This window comes from Artemia sp. Qi Xiang Cuo, chromosome 13 (genome assembly GCF_049724085.1).
Source record: "Artemia sp. Qi Xiang Cuo chromosome 13, ASM4972408v1, whole genome shotgun sequence".
Taxonomy (NCBI): domain Eukaryota; kingdom Metazoa; phylum Arthropoda; class Branchiopoda; order Anostraca; family Artemiidae; genus Artemia; species Artemia sp. Qi Xiang Cuo.
The window spans coordinates 41,330,231-41,351,270 of NC_142806.1; the positions used below are offsets into that span (position 1 = coordinate 41,330,231).

The 21,040-nt window shown below is 35.9% G+C and overlaps 2 protein-coding genes across 2 annotated transcripts in view; one reads left to right on the top strand and one right to left on the bottom strand.

Annotated features, from left to right (window-relative positions):
• LOC148945286 (uncharacterized) overlaps positions 1-21,040 on the bottom strand; it is a 354,164-nt gene that overhangs the window by 301,288 nt on the left and 31,836 nt on the right. The window lies entirely within an intron of this gene.
• Positions 1-21,040, top strand: part of LOC148945288 (enoyl-CoA hydratase domain-containing protein 3, mitochondrial) — a 35,569-nt gene that overhangs the window by 4,419 nt on the left and 10,110 nt on the right. The window contains exons 2-3 of the mRNA XM_089099583.1: positions 3,806-3,902; positions 8,248-8,377. Coding sequence (XP_088955709.1) covers positions 3,806-3,902; positions 8,248-8,377 — 227 coding nt within the window. The remainder of the gene's footprint in view (positions 1-3,805; positions 3,903-8,247; positions 8,378-21,040) is intronic.

The window sequence follows — 21,040 nt, forward strand, 5'->3', positions numbered from 1 at the left end:
TTGCGCCAGTGGTTAAGACCTGGGAGTCACTATAGATAACCTTATAAAGTTCCACAAACACTTGTCACAAACTGTTTCCAGAGCAAATTCAAGCCTTGGACTTATTAAAAAAACAATTACTAGCCAATCACAGGGACTTTTCTTGAAGCTATATAAAATAATTGTGTGGCCAGCTCTTGACTTCAAACCTGCCTTGCTGGTCCTTTTTACAGAAGGGAAATACACCTGATTGAAGGTGTGCAAAGGAGGGCTACCAAGTGCATTGCTGAACTTGGCTTGAAACCTTATAGTGAAAGGCTATCTACCCTAAAACTCCCATATTTGACCTTCCAACAGAAGCACAGTGACATGCTAATCATATATAAACATGTTGACCAACCCCAAAATAAGCTCTTTACTCAGTTACCCCAAGAAAGACAAACACGAGGTCACTCTAAAAGCTTCATAAGTCTAGATTTAACTGCAAAATCACACAAGACTTTTTTAACCAAATGGTTATTGATGAATGGAACTGTTTAAGTGATGAGACCATGTCTTCAGCATTAGCTGAAGTTTTCAAAAGGAGATTCAGCAAAGAATGGGAAGCCACACCTTCAAGATATGACTGGAGCTGCCCATCATCTATGTCTCATAAATAGTGATTAGTATGTATGTATATATATATAAAGGAGTTGGGCTAGGGTGCTGATGCTGCTTGTCATATCCAACCAACTTGCATACTCTATCAGAAATTGATATTGTATAGTGGTGTCTACCCTAAACAAAAGAAGAAGGGCTCCCTTGATCATATTTTTCTGTAGTCACTGTTACCAAGTAGGCTTAAATTGCATCTATCTTAGACCTTTCCCAGTCAGAAGGCGTGTCACTAGGCTGTAAACACAGTTACAGTGTTTTAATTGCCATCTCAACAACAGAGCCAAACAGATCTAACATATTGGACCTTATTTTGCTCCTAAGTGCAAATTAAGGTAATCAAAAGAGCCTTGTATCCAGTTAGTCATTTTTTAAATATAACAAATAGTTTTTAACCTAGGTGATTTAGCCTTTTTGAGAATATTAAAAATGCCTGTGATCTATATTTCATGAATAAATTGCTTAGATGCTAGGTTTATTGTATAATTTTTATATTCGTTTGGTTGGCCATTTAGTCAGACACTATCATTCCAATCACCAGAAAAAATGTCAAAATTAATAGTTATCTTAGTTAAATTTTCGGACCAATATCTATTGTCTAATGTGTCTTGCAACAGCAATGCTGTAGTCAAGGTTCTTGAATAAATTTAAAATAATATTATTTCAAATAGTTCAATGATATCATAAGTACAGACAGGTCTGATCCATAGGAGTGGCTTAGAATGTTTTTCTCTGAGGATAGATGGGGTGAGGGAGGTTGAAAGAATCATAAAAGTACTTAAGACCCATCTTGGGAGGAATTCCTCCATCCATTAAAGGAACAAAAGAATAAAAAATACCTGTGGAAGAATCCGAAACAATACTGATTTCCATTTCTAATAAAAGTCCTTAGAAACTATGAATAATGTGAACAAATTCGTTTTCCCCATAGTAAAGAGCCTTCCTCTCCTCCCTTTAGAAACTCCTGGTTATGTAGTGTGACTCAACTTTCCCATTATTTTGTCCTTAGATGCAGAGACAAAAATGAAGAACATAGAAAAGTGCAACACTTTTCTACTATACATCCCAATAGAACTAATTAAAGCCTTTGCCAATAATCTTTCCAGCACTGTGTCATTAATTCCTGATGAAATTACTTACTAGACTAGTAAGTTTCAAAATTGGTGGGAATTAGGATTTATAACTCATGTAATAAAGAAACATAATACGCAAGATTTAAATGGTACCTGACCTATTACACCTGCTTCTGTTTTCTCCAAGTTATATGAAAACTATTTAGCTGAGTAACTAAAAAGAGAGAGGTTGATATCCCCAAAGACATAATTACTGGGCCTTTCAACAATTCTGAAAAAGTTGTCCTGGGGCATAACTTGCAACCCTTGCCCGTGGGGGGGGGGGGCTGTGAAAACCCTGAAGGTATTGTTATATGCTTCTTGGACTATTGTGAACAGAATAGCTATGTCACAATTTCGACCAGATACGATTGTTGAAAAAAGGGTGTCAGGAGGGGGGAGATAGTTGCCCTCCATCACTTTAGACTCTTAAAAGGGAACTAGAACTTTATATTTCTAATCAAATGAGCCTCCTGCAAAGTTCAGACGACCACCCCTTCCATAAAAACCATATACACCCCTGACGCATAACTTACAAACCTTGCCCTCAGACTCTGGGGGTCATATCAACCCTGAAGGCCTTGTTATGTGATCTTTGGACTGTTTTTCAAACCAATAGCTACCTCAAATTTTATTGGATGCATTTGGGGGCGGGGGGAAGGACTTGAGGTCTTGGGAGGCTAGTTGCCCTCTGATCACTTTCACTCTTAAAAGGGCACTAGAACTTTTCATTTCCAATCCAATGAGCCCTCTTCGAAGTTTACACGACCACCCTTTCAGTGAAAACCTTATATGCCTCCGGGGCATAACTTACAACCCTTGCCCTCAGGGCTGGGAGGGGGATGTCATCCTCAAAGACATAATTACTGGACCCTTCAACTGCGCTTAACAAAATGGCTATTGACGACAACTCCTTCTATACAAAGTACCCTGGTCTGCCCCCCCCCCCCCCAAAAAAAATATATTGTGCCCACATCACACTTCACTTAGGCAGCGCTATTGTGCTGCCTATAATTAAGGGCTGTTTGTTGTCTTTTGTTGTTTGGTTTTTTGTGTACTTTTTTCCTGTTGGTTTTATTTGGCATAAGAAGCGAATTTAGCACTATTAGATCTCGTGATAGGCTTTTTAAAGTAAATGTTATCTTATCCCTTATGTTCAGGTTTTAGTGTTGTAACCTCAGTGGTTTATGTGTCCATTGTATATTCTAGATCTACTGGAATTGACCAGGGTAAACTCATAACATGTTCCAATGAAAATTGCCCAAATTAGGCCAGTAAAAAAAGTTGTAATTTTTAATAAAGTATTCACTACTCAATGTGTGGCTACTCCTCTCTAAAGCATTTATGATCCTAAGGGGAGTTGCAACTAGCGCTGCCTTTGTTGAAGATATATCACTGAGTTAAGTGAATTTTTAATGCCTTGGCGATTTTTTAGGTGATCTGTAGAATTTGGATATTTTTCTCCAAGTAGCATTGGCTCCTTGCATATATGCAGTTAGTAATTTGTAAATAATTAAAGCAAAGGATTGGCCCATGTTTTAAATAATAGTTAGCATAAATCTAAAAATTTAATTTTTTTGTTATTAGTTTTGAACTTGACTTTGTTTAAAATATTGTCTGTTTGTTTAACAAGATAGTTCATAGTTGAAACCAAGTAGAGACGCCACATAAAAATTAATATGGTTTTAACTTCCAGTTGGCCATTCCCTCATGAGGCAAGAATATCAATGAATCATGCTGCAAGGCTACCATCATTTTTCAAAGGTGTACTTTGAATAGGGCCATTTTCAAACAAGAGTTTATTTTTTCAGTATTTGTAGAGTAAGAAATAGGAATTCCTTTCAACTTCTAATTTAAATGACATGTAATTCTCTTTCTTTTATTAGTAAAAGATGAAAAAGGCGCTGCAATTGGAGATAATTCATTGGTTTTATTTGGGGAAAATGGTAAGGATTTCTATTGCGAAATATCTGTTATTTTGTTACTGTGGTAATCCTGGAATATTTTCACATGGACTTGTTTGTACAGGTATTTTTAAGTAACTCGTGGTTCGATTTTAGCTGCTGTAACAAATAGTGCAGTTGCTGTTTCTCAGAAAGTTCTTTTCAAGCAGCAAGATGGAATTGCTAAGATTATTTTGAATGATATGAAAACGAGGTAAGTCCTTTTTTAGACCGTGAGCCAATTCGGTTAATTGGTCATTTTGTGATCCAATTGGGTTAAATGTCTTTCATGAGGTAACTATTTAGTCGAAATAATTACGTATCATGATGATAATGATTGATTAACCGCCCTCTCTTGTCTGGTGAACATGGGTGTAGCCCCTGCATTTTATTGGGGGGGGACAAAAGCCACATCTGGGGAGTCACGGGGCATGGGATATCCTTCAGAGGAAAGCTGTGCTGGAAAAATTGTTTAATAATACAAGCCTAAATATGTTTTCAAGATGTCTGAAAACTTATTTTGGGAAATTATTTGATAATGGATACTGAACACGCAATAAAAAAAGTAAAGGTGTCATGTGGTGCACCTAAGTCTTCAACAGCACATTTTTCTTCAAGCGGTAGTGAAGAATAGATACTATTTAGTAAAGATGCTACTCCGTTAAATTCAAAACATTGCGCAATCAACAATACAGATGCATCAAACGAACATAACCTTAAGTAGCTGGCTCAGCTTTTACTAAGGCTTTCATCAACGAGTTACTGCACGCGACAGTAGTGTAGTATAAACAAGCTTTTGGGTGAGTGATGGCGAATTTCATACAAGTTTGGATTTTTTGCTAGCGTGTGGATGGGGGTTATACGTTTCTGGGGGGGGGGAGGGGTACACTGAATATCGTTTTAATGTCTAGAATTCCTTTCACCAAGTGAGGTTTTGTCACCTAGTGCTGTATGTTAAAAGTGATTGCAATAGAAAGAGTATGGGTTGATGCCGCATGTATATGTGTATACACAATTTCTAAATGGTAGAGAAATATATATATATATATATATATATATATATATATATATATATATATATGTATATATATATATATATATATATATATATATATATATATATATATATATATATATATATATATATATATATATATATATATATATATATATATATATATGTTTTTTTTTTTTTTTTTTTTTATATATATATATATATATATATATATAGTTCAAATCCACTTTATTCCTACTTGCAGCGGACATTTTGTGAAACATGCTGATACAGAGATAAATATTCAACAAGTAGCTATTAGAGCATGCCGATATTCGTGGTAATTTTCACAGTTTGATTTCGTTTTTTTTTTGAGTAGAAGGAAACAGTGTGTTGGGGTTGGAAGTGTTCATTTTGATTATATGAGTATAAGATGTGGAGTACCACAGGTTTCCGTGCTTGGCCCCTTGTTGTTTTAATCTATTTTAATGATCTGAATGCCTGCCTTAAAAGGATATTGAGTCATGTGGGACCTGAATCTAGACGGTCAAAGATGATATTGCCTAGCTTCGGTGATGACACACAGTATTCAGTGGCAGCTGTGACTGAGGCAGAGTTATTTCTGCTGTTAAATACAGGAATGAGTTGTATTGAAAGATGGATGCGTGTAAATTAATTATGTTTGAATTATAGTGAAAGTAAATTTATTCTATATGGAAGAAGTGCTAATTATTATCCTTGGATTCATGGTATTCAACTAGAAAGCGAATATCTCCAGAGACATAGATATGTCTAAAATCTTGGTGTCCAAGTCGATGAGTGTCTTGCGTTTAAACCTCATATTGAATCACTGTGTATTAAAATCGCCAGGAATGTTGGAATGCTGTGGAAACTGAAGCATTTTTCCCTCCTAAAATTTTAAGAATGCTGTATTTCTCGCTAGTTCATGCGTATTTGTTATATTGTCTAAGTCTATATTGTGTATCTACTGCCAATGAGAGTTCTACAAAACAAAGCTGTTCGTGTTTTATTTGGAATGCGAGGCTCTGACTCGGTTCGAACGCAATACGATAGTATTAAGATTCTGCCACTGTTTGGCCTAGTTAAGATTTACATGGCATTATTCATGTTTAAAAGTTTTAATAACCTGCTAACTGCATGTTTTTCGATTGGATTTACTGAAGCTCAACATGGGTATGAGACAAGGAATGCCCATTCAATACGAACCCCGTTCCCTCTAACAAGAAGGTCTATATTTTCTATCCGGTTTTCGGGCCCGGCTGTCTGGAACAAACTTCCCGAGGAGGTAAAAAACAAGACAGATCTCGTTGAATTTCGAAATTCTTTCAGGGGTAGTTGTTTTTCTCAATATGTAAGATTTTAGCGGTTATGTGTAAAGAATGATTGGTTGAGTGTTTTTGGTGAGATGATTGTTTGGGTTTTGAATTGATGTGTGATTTTTTTTTTTTTTTTTTGCATGTTGTGAGGTGTGTTGGGTTTTTTGTGTAGATGATTATCAAGTTCCCAATTTTTATATGTTTATTGGAGGAGTGAGAGAGTGAAGCGAGAGAAAATATTTATTTGTTTTTTAGTTGGGTTATGTTAGGGTCTGAGGAAATAAAAGAAAATAATTATTATATTTTTTTCTCTCTTTAAGTGTTTTTTTTTCGGCTTTTTGTACGCCATGCAGAAATGCATTGTATAGTGTTTTTTGTTTAAAATGAGAAGTTTGTTTATTTATTTATTTTAACCCGTTTGTAAATTAAAAAAGCATGTCAGCCCTTATTTGGTATTTCAATTACAAATAAGATAGTTTTGGATGTTATCGGAGTTTCGATCAAACATTGGAAGTAAAAGCTAAACAATTAAATATTTCCTGGAGCACATTCCGTTCCTCTCTACTTCCTACCGACTTCCGTGATCAAACTACAACTGATCTAATCTAGCTATTGGCCCGGTGCGAATATTGAATGATTTCTTTTTATCCAGAAAACTGTATTTCCTTTATATCTTCCTTTTTATTTTTCAATGATTCCATTTCTGTCCTATTTGCAGATGTAGAGGGTGTTCTCATATCCACTTTTGATAGTTTTAAAACAAGAAAATGTAATCTTGAACTGATAGATTTTAGGGAATAAAAGAAACTTAATATCGGGAAAAAATTCAACCTGAGCAAACGTGGCGAAACAGGAAGTATATAACATTTGATCGGGGAAGGTACCACCCCCCTTGAATCCTTCAAACGATGCCTATGCAGGTTAACTCAGGATGTAAAGATATACCATTGTGAACTGTAGAGGAAGATTTGAGAGTTTATAATTTCTATACAGATCAGCACTGCCATCTAATTTTAATGTCCTCAAAGTAGATGATCTCAGTGAATTACCTACCAGTAACCCCTGAATACTCTAGTAAAATGGCAGTGACTGAAAATAATTTACTAGCTTTTACCTGTACTCAAGGTATAGATAGGATTGTCACAGCAAGGGTGGATCCAGGATTTTTTTTTTCGGGGGGGGGTACTTATTTTTGACTCAGTTTTCAACTAATTTTACTGATTTTTACCTAGGTTTTACTTATTTTCGACTCGGTCAAAAATTTCGGGGGAGGGTCAAACCTGGTACGCCCCCCCCCCCTGGATACGGCCTTCTGTCACAGTGTTTTTATTATGGTCAACCATTATAAAAATAAAAATACTTCAAAAGAGAATATTTGAGATATCTGGGCTTGGTCTTGCAAAGTTTCTTCCTAACAAATGGGCCAAAAGGATGTAGAAAATTGTTTAGGATTAGACTCCTGGCGCTTTAACATGGTGTTTGTAATAATTAAAATATTACTACTGCTGCAAGCATTTTACTAAATCAAAAAGAAAAAAAGTCCAAAACACTGATGACACAAGTAATAAGTTGGTCCTTGGTTGAATTCAAGAATTAGAATTCACGGCCAAGAACTACGGCCAAACTAGGAAATGCTAACTGGCATTCGTAATTTTATGTGCACTAGTGTCTTTATTCTGTCTGATGAGTATGTCACAGTCTGTGCACGTTCCTTAAAATAGTAGGAATTGAAAATTGATGTCTCTCATGAAAGTTTGTTGTTAACTGTGTTCTATGCATATAGTAAAGATGTTACGAATAAAAGAATTATTCAAATTCACAAAGCAAAACGATGAACAGTGAGATACTTTATAAACAGGACAAGATTTCTCTCTCATGTTTTTTTGAAGATTTTTCCATACCATCTTCAGTAATATAGGTTTTCTCTCGTTTATTCAAATCTATTATCTAAGCTCTACAAGTTATATTAAGGCCGCCAACTTAATTCTAAATAGTCTGACCACACGAATTAAAAACGTTTATAATTGACGAGATAGGGCAAGTCTTTATCGTACCCTTTGATATTTTTTTCTTTTTTTTTTCATAAATAGGTGGTGAGGGGTGGGGTGTTAAAAATCGGTGAAAGTGTCTGCCTTTAACTTTTGGAGTGAAACTAATTGCAGTGTCAGTAATAAAGCAGCAATTACCATTAAGGTTTCCCTTTAAAGTACATATTACTTTAATTTCAGAAATGCTTTATCCTTAGAAGTGCTTAATTTGTTGAAAGACCATTTTAAATCATTGAATGAGAAGACAAGATGTGTTGTTATTTCATCTACTGGGCCTGTTTTCTCTGCCGGACATAATCTAAAAGAACTGGTAAGCTTGATTGGACTTTCTCTACTATTGAAAATGTCTACATGGATTCTAGTAATTTGATAGCTTAGTATTAGACGTTGCCATTATCATATTTTTTATTTATATATTTCATTAAGAGCATGAACTGTCTAAAAACAAAATTGGGATAGGGAAGGAAAGTTGTCATGTTAAATCAGTGGCGTAGCTAGGGGGAAGGCTGGGGCAGCCTATGACGGGTTGCCAAAGGAAGCTTTTTTTGTGTATTTTGTTTACTTATATCGTGATAATGATGGGGGGGGGGAATGATGCTACTTGAATCAAATTGAATCATCCTACTGCTTTGTGTTGGGCTTCTGAAGTCTCTTTGTCTCTTGTGCTCTCATAGCCTTGCCTTTTTCTCTTATGTATCTAAATTATGTACCCTGTTTAAAGAGTATGCTGTAACATAAGTACGTGCTATTAGCTTACGTTTAAGTCCTTAATCGTCTATTTTTGTATTATTTCTTGTTTGACATAAGAATAATCATTTCTATTCATAACAAATAATTTCAAAGCTAAATTGTGGTTAAGTGCGTAAGATGAATGACCTTCTTCGATGCGTGAAAATACTACATGGCAGTAAATTTCCCGCAAATAAGTATGACTTAATTTTTAATTGTGCGAAAGTCTTTGCAGATAATTACATCCATGAGTAAATATTATTGCATGCATATTATCTTTATTATCATGCCAAAATTTATTTATATATGGAGAGTGACGGTCAAGGGTGTTTCGCGTTATTTTTTTTTTTTTTTTAACAAAAAAAAATTGTAGCATTGATATAGTTTTGAAATTTTAATGTAATTTCTTAAGATTAAATTGACCTTCCATAATATGGTGGAATTTTTTTCTTCTAAATAGTCGTTTGAATTATGGTGGTTAATATATCTGCAAACAGGTGAAGTCCTTGGAGTGGATGATTAGAGAAACTTGCCTTGGTTAAAAACATAAAAAAAGAAAAATTTTTGGCCATAATTTTCCAAAAAAGGAAAAACATGCAAATGGAGTTAATAATGTACAGAAATGGAATAAATTGACGGGACTGCATTTTTTCCGCAAACTTTTTCCACAAAAGAAGTTTTTCAAAGGAAAGTAAAGAGCTATGTTAAACCAAAGATGAGCAGAAATAAAGTCAAATAATTTTTCAAGTGTAAAACTATCATACATCACCATCAATAAATAATTAAAACCTGAAACGAACAGAAATTACAATAAATAACCGATTCAAACTCAAAACGAGCGGAAATTAAGAGGAGTGGGGCTGACCCCCCCCCCCCTTCCGTGGCTTCTAAAGACCAGAACATAATTTGTATTTTACTGAAAACAATCCTTATTTCAAGCTATGTGTTTTCAATTCTCAAAATTTCAAAAGGAAAAGAAAAAAAATGACCATTTTAACTAAGGTTACTGAAAAAAAAATGAGTGTGGATTGACAGTTACATCATATATACTGATATTCATTCCTGAAAGTCTTAGTAATTTTGTATTTATAACAGCAAAAAAACATTTAGAATGTATTTTGTTTTCAGTTAGTGCAATTTATGTTCTGGTTTTTAGAAGCTAAGAGGGGTCGTTTCTTTTAGTTTTGGCTTTGAATCGGTTATTTATTGTAAATACTGTTCGTTTTTGTTTCCATTTATTCATTGGTGGCGATTTTTGGTTGTTTTACGCTTGAAAAAATATTTGACCTTATTTCTTCTCATCTTTGATTTAATGTGGCTTTTACTTTTCTTTTGAAAAACTTTTTTTATGGAAAAGTTTTTAAAAATTCATTTTTGCTCGTTTTTAATAGACATAGTCTTTTTGATTGGTTAAGAAAAGAATGTTTTTAATCATTTCGCTGTTTCTCTGTAAGAATCAAGATTTTGGATTATAATTCCGATTTAGTTTCACACCTCAACTCTTCCTGAAAAATAAAACCTAATCCAGTATTCCGGTCCTAAGACATCGTATCTGTGCTATTTTAATAACCTGGGTGCACTACACCCTTTTGATTTAGTTCAATAGTAAGAGCAGAAGTAGTAATAGTAGTAGTACTGAAAGTTTCAACTTGATGCCCTTAGTCGTTCTTGAGATATTGCTGAGACGTCTTATTGAAAACCAGCATGCATATAGTGTCTTTCCACTTAGTTTTAAAGCAACATAAACTTTCCCTGAAAGTTTCTACTTTATAACCTATCCCAGCCCAGTCCTAGGATATCCCACCTGTATATACTGACAACCTGGTCTATTTTGACAACCTGGATGTACTTAAACTATTTTGATTGAGTACAATAGTAGCAGTAATAATAGCAGTAGTAGTAGTAGAAGTAGTAGCAAAAGTAGTAGCAATATTTTTGAATAATAAACGCTTTTTTGAAAATCTGGATAAACATAGTATATTTCGATTTAGTTTCACACCTCAATTCTTCCTGAAAAAACCCTGGAAGTTTCAGTCTAATACCTTAAGGCGTTGCTGGAATATTGACAATACACGCCTTTGATAACCCACATGTGCGTAGTGTGTTTTGATTCAGTTCAACACCGCCTTCGCCATTCCCTGAAAGTTTTAGTAATTTGCATTAGCAATAGTATTAGTCATAGAAGCAGAAGTAATAGTAGGAGCAGTGAGAGTGGTATTAGTGAGAGTAGTAGCAGTATTAGTAGTAGTAGCAGAAATAGCATTCATATTGTGCCTTTTCGTTCTAGTTCAATGTTCTTCCTCCTGCACTGATAGTTTCAACTTAATACTTTTAACCATTTCTGAGACATTGCCAATATGCTCTTTTGATAACCTACATGCACAAAGTGTGTTTTAATTTAGCCCAACGCGCGCTTTAATAGTCCCTGAGAGTTTTACATTAATACCATCAGCCGTAATTGTAGCAGCAGCAATAGGAGTACTACCAGGGTTGCCTCCCGGTGAGAAAAAGTCACTAGATTCTTGAAAAAAATCACTAAATCAGCATGTAAATCACTAGATTATTGACCAGAAAGCACTAGAAATCACTAGAATTATAATACTCCTTATCATTTTAATTAATAATTGTTTTGTTTCTTTACCTTGTTCTATAGTGGCGCACCTAGAGGAAGGGGGTAAAATTATCCCCCCTAGATGTGGAAAAATACATTTAGATTGATGTTTTGTTTTTTCTCAAGCGAAAATTACCCTTGAAATTTTGATGAATGCCTTTTTTGCATCTTTATTCAAAGAATACAACACAATCCTTTCTTCCTCCCTGCATGTTCCATAATTGATACTCTTGGTTTGTACCCCAATCACTGAAAATTGGTTATCATTGATCTAATGGAGATATTTGCTTTTTATTTTTAATTTTTTCTTCCTTGTCGGTCCGAAACCCCTGTTTTTTCCCAAAAAATGTAGAAACTATTTTTGTTTTTACTCTAGTTGAGCAAGTATAATTACTGGGACACCAGTGACAATTTTGAAAACGGCCTTTTTATAATATCATGGAAAAAAGTGTCCCACTCTTCACAAATTTTGATAAACATCGGTCTTATTGCTTTTTTAAAAAAAAGGTACTTGTTAATTATATGGAACACACCCAAGAAGTAAAGTTATGTTAATCTTAAAGAAATATGTCAAAATATAATGAAAATGTAATACTTTAGTTTATATAATAATATAATAAGGGCTATATATTTGCACACTAGGGGGTGTGGGGATAGAGTAACTTAACATTGCCCCCACCCCCCTATGGTGCAAATATATAGCCCAAGTTATACAAGTCCATTGCATTCTGTCACCTGTTATTTGTCTTTGTGGCTTTGAAACTGGTTGTCGTAGATCGTACATTATCCTTATTATCCTTAGCAAGTTATCCTTAGCATACTTTCATCCCCAGACCTATCCTCAGGGGCTGCGTGGGTCATGTTAAATCTAACGGTATAGTTTTGGAACAAAATGGCTATCTCAAATTTTTGAACCAACAATTTTTGGGTAAAAAAGGGACGTGGTAGGGGGACTAGTTGCCGTCCGATCTTTTTGGTCAAATAAAAGGGACACCAGAAATTTTAATTTCTGTTCAAATGAGCCCTCTTCCGATGTTCTAGAACAATTGGTTCAATACGATCGCCCCTGGGGGAAAAAATTAACATGCATCCGTGATTTTTCTTCTGGCAAATAATACAAAATTCAACACTTTTGCAGATAGGGGTCAGTGGTGGATCCGGGATTTTATGGGGGGGGGGTGCAAAATCGGCTTATCCGATAAACTTGCGTTAGGAGCAAGTTTAATTAACGCAAACTTGCGTTAATTAATTAAATTACACTACTTTAGACTATGTTAGGGGGTCGCGTGCCCCCCTCGCCCCTCCCCTGGATCCGTCTCTGATAGGGGCTTGAAACCCCTACAGTAGGGTTATCTAATACGCCGAATCTAATGGTTTGATTTTAATTAAAATTATTTCACCTTTATTGGGTGTTTGCTCCCTCTTCTTAAAATAAGGCAAATTTTCACAGTTTCTTAGCCTTTTATGGGTAAAACTAAGCTTAATGAATCTTAGATATTTGGAATCAACATAATAAGCTGATGATATGTTGATTGATATCAAAATTTCGTTTCTAGAATTTCGATTACTATTGAGCCTTGTAGCTCCATTCTTACAGTTCGTTACCACGAACTGTTTGACCCGCAAGCCCGCAAGCCGTCAAATCAGCTAACAGTTAGTCAAGCAATAATAAGTAATAAACTGTACAAAAACGTGCAGAAATTATTTGAAAAAACTACGTTTTCTAAAGAGTTAAAGAGGCTGAGTTACAAGGTCGAACCTTAAAACGTACAGGGATTAGGAGGCACAGTTGTTCTGGATCTATGTTAGCACATAGATCCAAAAACTTAAAGAAATGGGCGTTATCTGCGCTTATTAGCTGTTTCGATTACAAATAAGGGAATTTGGAGAAATATTGGAGTTTCGATTAGCTATTAGAAATAGAAATTAAAATCATTAGGCAATACCCAGAGTAGATACCCCCCCCCCCCCTTAATCCCATCTGACTTAAATCATCAAACTACAATCGATTTAATTATATCTAGTTACATTACAAATCCTTTTATAACAAGTACTAAGTCCTATTTTCTTTTTCAATGATTTCCTTTTTTATTTAGAAAATTATATTTAATGTTTTTCAATTATAATGTTTTTCATTTCTGTTCTATTTGCAGATGTATAGGGTGTATTCATATCCACCATTCACTCCACTTTCAAAGGGGAAGGCGTCATAATATCTAACCGTCAGGACCACTAACGTCAGGACATCGACAAAATCCGTCATAACATCGACAAAAAATATGTCAGAACCACTAACCGTCACAACATCGACAGTCATAACATCGACACGTCAGTTCATCGACAGTCACAATCGCTATCCGTCAGAACGTCGACAGTCATAACATCGACACGTCATAACATCTAAAAAAAATTTCATAACGAAAATCTGTCTGAACCACTAACCGCCAGAACGTCGACAGTCAAAACATAGACATGTCATAACATCTAAAATTTTAAAACTTTAGTTTTTTGGAGTTTAGGGGGGAGGTACCTAGGTTAGATTAGGTAACGTATTTAATATATGCTATGCTTTACCCCCACCCCCTGATGTGCAAATATATAGCCGAAATTTGTTTCTAAACTATTATATACTTATTACTATTATATAAACTTATAAAAAATTTTTATAACGAAAATCTGTCAGAACCACTAACCGCCAGAACGTCGACTGTCATAACATCGACACGTCATAACATTTAAAAAAAAAATTAGATGTTGTGACGTGTCGATCTTATGACTGTCGACGTTCTGACGGGTAGCGATTATGACTGTGGATGAACTGACGTGGCGATGTTATGACTTCCGACGTTGTGACGGTTAGTGGTTCTGACGGATTTTCCTTGTTGACGAAATGACGTTTAGTGCTTGTGACGGTTGTTCGAAATGGTAGCAGCCCCTTTCAAAGGTTTTAATAGAAGAAAATCTAATTTAGAACTGATAGATACGAGAAAAAAAACACATAAATATTAAGACAAAAATTCGACCTGAGCAGATGTTGTAAAATAGGAATAATAGAACATTTTTACAATTTTGTGATTAACCAAGTTTGCCTATTATCTTGGTGATAACGTTCTGGAGTCATATCTGATATGGACATATGGTGGGAAATTGGAAGTTTTAAAGGCAGCATATTTTCATAAATGCTAATCTGGAACATATTAGCAACTTTAGTGAATCACTATTTTGCGATTTTTCTTATTAATTAGCTTCTTGTATGATTTATTTGATTGAATCATGAATCTGCGCGCTATATCGTGAAATCACTACACTTAGGAAAAAATCACTAGTTTTAGAACAAAACTCACTATAAATCACTAGCTAGAAAAAAATCACTTGGCAACTTTAAAAATCACTAGAAATAGTGATAAATCACTGCTGAAACGCCTTTTTGACAGCCCGCATACACATAGTGAGTTTCAGATTAATTCAGCATCCCCCTCAGTATTTTCTGAAAACTTCTCCTTAATACCCTTAGCCTTAGTAGTTGTATTAACAGTAGTAGTAGAAATTGCAATATTAGTATGCATATAGTACCTTTTTGTTGTTCCAACATCCCCCTCAACATGCACTGAAAGTTTCAACTTGATACTCTATGCTGTTCCTAGTATATAGCTGCTACGCCCTTTTAATAACCTGAATCGACATACTGTGTTTCGATTTAGTTTAATATCTTCCTCAACATTCTAGTTGTAGCAACAGTTGTAGTAGGAGTAATAATAGTAGTCCCAGTGATAGTAGTAGTATGCACATAGTGTTTTTTGCTTAGTTCAACATCTCCCTTAACATGCGCTGAAAGTTTCAAATTAATACCCTAGATAATTCCTGGAATGTTACTGATACGTCCTTTTGACAACCTGCATGCACAGATTGTGTTTTGATTTAGTTCAACATCCCCCTAAACATTCTCTGAAAGTTTCATCCTCAGACTTTTAATGATGTTGCCTTATTTTCATATTTTTGTTCTGAGAATTCTATTATATAGCATTAAAAGTGCCAATTAGACAAGGTTTGCCCCCCCCCTGGAATTAAGCTTATGGGCGCCCATGGTAGTAGTATGCACTGAGTGCCTTTTTTGTTAGTTCAACATCCCCCTTAACATGCACTGGAAGTTTCAACTTAACACTTTAAGCTATTCCTGAGAATTGTTCATTCATCCTTTCCGCAACCTGAATGTACATAGTGCGCTTAGTTTGTTCAACATCCCCGTAAATATTCCCTGCCTTTTGGTCAGTTGAGCATCCCAGTCATCATGGCCTGGGAGTTTCACTTTAGTACGCTAAGCCGTTTCTAAGACTGCTGATATGCCCTTTTGACACCCGTTGTGCACATGTTCTGATTTATTTCAACTTCCTCCTCAACATTTCCTTCGATTTTCACCTTAATATCCGCAGCCTTAGTAGTCACCTTAGAAATATTAGTTGTAATAGCAGTATTAGCAGTGGTTGTAGTAGTAGTAGTTGTAGTAGCATGTACATATTGCCTTTTTGTCAGTTGATCATTCCCCTCACCATTCACTGAGAGTTCCCTACCTTTTGCTCTAAGTCAACTCTGAGATAAGCCCTTTTGACTACCCGTAAGCACATAGTGTGTTTTGATTTAGTTCAACACTCCCCTCAACATTCCCCGACAGCTTCACTTGAATGGCCTTGGTCTATTTAGACAATGAAGGTCAAACATGCCACCCTTTCTCAATAAATGTAAACAATTTATTTATTGAGTTATGTAAACAAGGGCCGAATTGTATAACTTGCTCCAAGAGCTGTGAGGAGTCGTCATCCCCAGAAACATTTTTTTTTTTACCTTTCAACTATGCTGAATAAGACGGCTATCTCAAAATATTGACCGGATGTCTTCTTGGAAAAAAGGTGTGTGGAGGGGACTTGTCGCTCTCCAATGACTTGACTCAGAAAAAACACTGAGAACTTTCAACTTCCAATCGAATTAGCTCCCTCCGAAGTTTCTACAAAAATTCCTTCCATACGAAGTGTATTGGTGAAAAAACATGATAAGACATTGTGCCCACATCAGTCGTTACTTAGGCAGCGCTGTTGTGGTGCCTAGGAAAATTGAATGTATGCCTGTCTGTGTGTGTGTCCTGTATGCATTTCTACACTGTTCATCCGATCGCAAAGAAACTTTAATAAGTTGTTGAGCAAACTCTTGCGAAGATTTTAGGTATAAATCCCCCCCCCCCTCCAAGTCTTTCTTAATATTTTTCGCGCTGACGGGTTAGGTAATAATGAATTCTGTCGTCTAACACACTTCCGGAATTATAAACTTTCTTTTTCAATAAATTCTCTGCATTGGTGTTCAATAGTTTCGTTGATTTGGTATTCAACCTAATGCTTTTCAATTTAAAAATAATATTGTTGTTTTACATGTGGGAAAATTTTTCTGGGGGATTATACTGCGGGGGAATTTTCCATATTAAAATGAATTTTATTTGCTTATCCTTTTCCGACTCTTTGCATATGTAATCAAAACAGATCAATTAGGTGATTCATTTAAATGTAGGGTAAAGGAAAACTTTGTTCAGTGTGGAAATAACTCTATTGTAGAAAGCATGTCCTTAAAGAAATCTATGTTGGTGTGAATTGATTCGGTAAATTATCGTGTTATTCGATTTATGGACTCGATTTCCCAATGAAAGGGAAATATCGGGGGGATGATCCAGGGGAGAATTCGTCGTGGGAGGAAATTTTTGAATACTTATACATCTAAAAATAATACTGTTATTAATACGCGGGGGGGGGGGGAGTTTTGCGATGAATTTTTTACTGGGGGGAATTCTCCTTGAATATCTTTTCTTTTGAGATCACAGCAACGCCCGAAGGATCAGCTATTTAATAATAAGTAATTAAAAGAAGTAAAGACAATTAGGAGCCAAGTAAAAAACTCTCGTATGACCATACGACCGTGATTTATGACACAATTTTTGCGTTGTGATGGTGACACCATCGCAATGGATTTAGCCCATATTGTGGACCATAGCGCTAACTGGGCGTACTCATGCAGAGGGCATACAACCAATAAAATATTAATAATTCAAAAACTTGGGCTAAAAGCATAACTTTAATTTACTTTGGCTGTAGAAATTGAAAAGGATTGATCAATATGTTGCCTGTATCTTATTTGGTTCTCAACATGTTCGGAGTCTCTTTTTCCAAAATGTATTATATCTCTGTATTATATCATGATGTATGATCATTGTCTGAATCGAAGAGTCTAAGGATTCTTTTGTCTGCATAATTTTCGAGTGCCAAAAGCAGAGCCCTGGAGCCTTCATCCCTCTCATTTCCTTATAAGTATAGACATGCTTCACATATTTTGACCCATGATCATATGGGCCTCATTTAGAAAGTGGCCTTAGATGATAAAATGACCATCCCAAATTTAATTACAGGTTTCACACGTAATGTTTCATCATTAAAAATTTATTTTTGGGTTTACTGATCTTTACGTAATTTTACTAGTGCAAATATGTTGCACCGCATATGCATATTGCAATATGTTGCAAATATATTCGACTCCGAGCAAACAGGGTGAGTTTCTGAATTGTTGTAAGTGTTGTTCCTATCAGAACGAAGATAAGTAGTGATGAAATGGAAGTAATGACAAACGGTGAATCCCACCTATCCTTATCATCTAAACCAATGCCAGCTTGAAATGGTATCTTGGTATGTCATAGACCTTAATGGTAGTTGCAGTGATGAAATCCTTGTGGGTATACGTAGTAGCAGCTTCTTTTGTCTTTCGTCTACTTTTTAGGCCGCTGGGAAAAAGGTATTACCCTTTCTAGTCCGCTCCGTTCTTCTCTATGGCAGCGAAACTTCGTAATAAAGACATCCGAAATTTAGGCTCTAAATTTCTTCGACCGAAGAAGCACAAGATACACACTGGGAGTGAATTTTAGTGACCGAGTAACGGACAAGACAACTATACAGAAAGTTGTATAATCATTAGTTCCTGTCCGACTAGGTATGTTTTAGATCTGACGACTCTGGCGTATCAAAGAAACTTTATTGTAAACCACTACCTTGTCAGAGAAAACGTCAAAGAGGCCTTGTAAAACCTTGGCTGATTACTGCCAAGGCCAACTTTGACCCCATCGACAGCCTTCAGAATCGTGGTAGGGGATGTATGGAACTATCTCTGGTTGAAAATCATTATACTTATAATACCTGAGCACTCCCAGTGTCGCACATCCATCCACCATTTCCTAGTTACACCAAGAATAGTCAGCTAAGATTGTGCGCGGGCTCGAGCAAGTCGTCAGAATTCTAATTGGTTAGACTCCTCTTCACGAGTGGAGGGGGGTGGTGGATTCCACTCTATCAAACTGTCAATTTTTTCACGGACACCCTATCGAACTTTTCAGTAATAACCATAACTCTAAAAATTAAGTTTGGAAACAATATATAGTTTGAAATTAAAAGAATTCAATTTTTACGCTGATTCCAAATTTGTAAAATGCTTGATGTTTAAAGTTCATTATCAAGATTTTGAGTTCGACATCGCCCCATACTATTTCAAGTACGCTCTTTCCATTGGTGTAATCCAGGGGCGTAATTTTGTCAAAATCCTGGGAGGGCAAGGTGAGAGCCAATTTTCCCAAATCCAATTAAAATGATATTAAAAACTAAAAAATAACAATTTGATACCATAAAGGTATTATTTAGTATTTGAAAAGTACTATAAATGCACTTAAAGGTGCTAAATAAAGGTGACCTATAATGCTATTTCGGTAAATACAAATTAGTATACTTATTGCCTCTGTTGGTGCTTCAATTATGCAGGCTTATTTTACTTTTGACAGGATTTTGGAAGAAACTAAATTTCAGCTGGGGGGGGGGGGGCAAAATGTGGTCGGGGGGGGGGGGGGGGTACTGAGGTCTGGGAGGGACAGTTGCCTCCCTCCCTGCCTCATAGCAAATTACACCCCTGGTGCAATCCAAATTCGTCTATCGTGACTCCTTCTGTAAGTCACTTTCGTAAGTCGTGGCAAAACCATGAATATATTGTCGACAACTTGCAGCAAAACCGTGAATGTGGTCATAGAATCCATATCAAAACCGTGACTGTATTTTCACCAATCAGAAAGCCTCTAAAAATGACGAATTCAAGCATTCACGGTGTTGTATTGTAATATTCGCAATTTTTATCTACTGATAGCGTTCACTCTTCAAGAGAAACTGTGTGCTAAAAAATGTCCCTGGGTACACTTGGGTACAAAAATGACTCAGTGGTGCACGAACTGCAAAAGGCTATATGGATATTTAAAAGAGGAGATGGTTTGCTGACTGAGCAACGTGGTGGGAAGCTCTATATCAACGTAAAAGAAAAAATAAAACGTCATATAAGCAGTTTTCACCCAACCCCATGCTGCTATAGAAGATACAATGCGACCAATAGGTTTTATCTCGATCGCTTTATTTTAGTTAATTCTATGTACAAAGACTTCCGCAAGATATTTCCAGGTGTAAAAGCCTTAGTTGAAGTACATTGGAAGATTATGTTGTCAATGAACATATATTTGAAGAAGCCAATATCCAATATGTGTGATATCTGCCGTGACAACAAAGCGTTGAATGGTTACATTACAGGTATTGAAACCTTGACGTGGGAAAGGTACATACCAAAATCAAGAGTTGTCAAGGTTCTCTGTGGTGATAGGAAGGTGTACGAACCAAGTAATAAAGAAAATATTTTTGCGTTGATATGCAGAAAGTTTTACTCCTGCCCATGATGCCACAGAAAAATGAGGGTTTTTCACAAGTCGACTCATTGTCCTCAACATAACATTTTGCCATGTGAATTTAAAACTGAACGAAAACTCCGTTTGTGTCGTTTGGGACGAAGGTATTCAGAAACGTGACGCTGACAATGTAGCAAGTGCATTTGTCAAAGTCATTGAGGACTTCCCGGGCGTAGAAAAGTTTGAGTTCTGGGCTGACAACAGCACAGCTCAGAGTAAGAACTAGACCATCTTCACAACTCTTGCTTTACTTGTCAATGATCATAGCCTCCTGAATCTGAAGGAAATTTGTCTCAAGTTTCTTACCAAAGGCCATACTCACATGGCTGGTGTTGGTCTTCACGGAAATATTGAAAAGAAAAGCTGTGCCGTTAGATAGATAGATGATTTTGAAAGTCTTTGCACGGTTATCAAAGAGTCACTGCGCAAGGTACAAGTACTACCAATACAAATTGAAGATCTCCGAACGTGGAAAAGCGGAAAGAAGTCGGGGAAGCTCTTGTTCAAAGTAACAAATACTTTGCCAGTCAATTTTGTCAGAGGGCTTTTTTTCTGCAAACTTGATTTTGACGAAGAGTCTTACTCCAAGTATGATTTCTTGAAGAAAAGCGCGAAGAAAAAAGGGCCTTTACCTGAATATACGAGCATGATCCGAGGCATTACAGTGGCGAAAAAGAAAGAAAAATCGTGGATACTCTTTTGCCTTATGCTCCACTTGAAAAGAGACGTTTCTGAAATTACATACTGGTTAGTTTCCGGGATTTGGCAGATGAAGGGAGTTACGACGATGAACTGTAATCAGCAGTGTACCAGTGAAAGCTTTGCGTGCCAGTGAATTG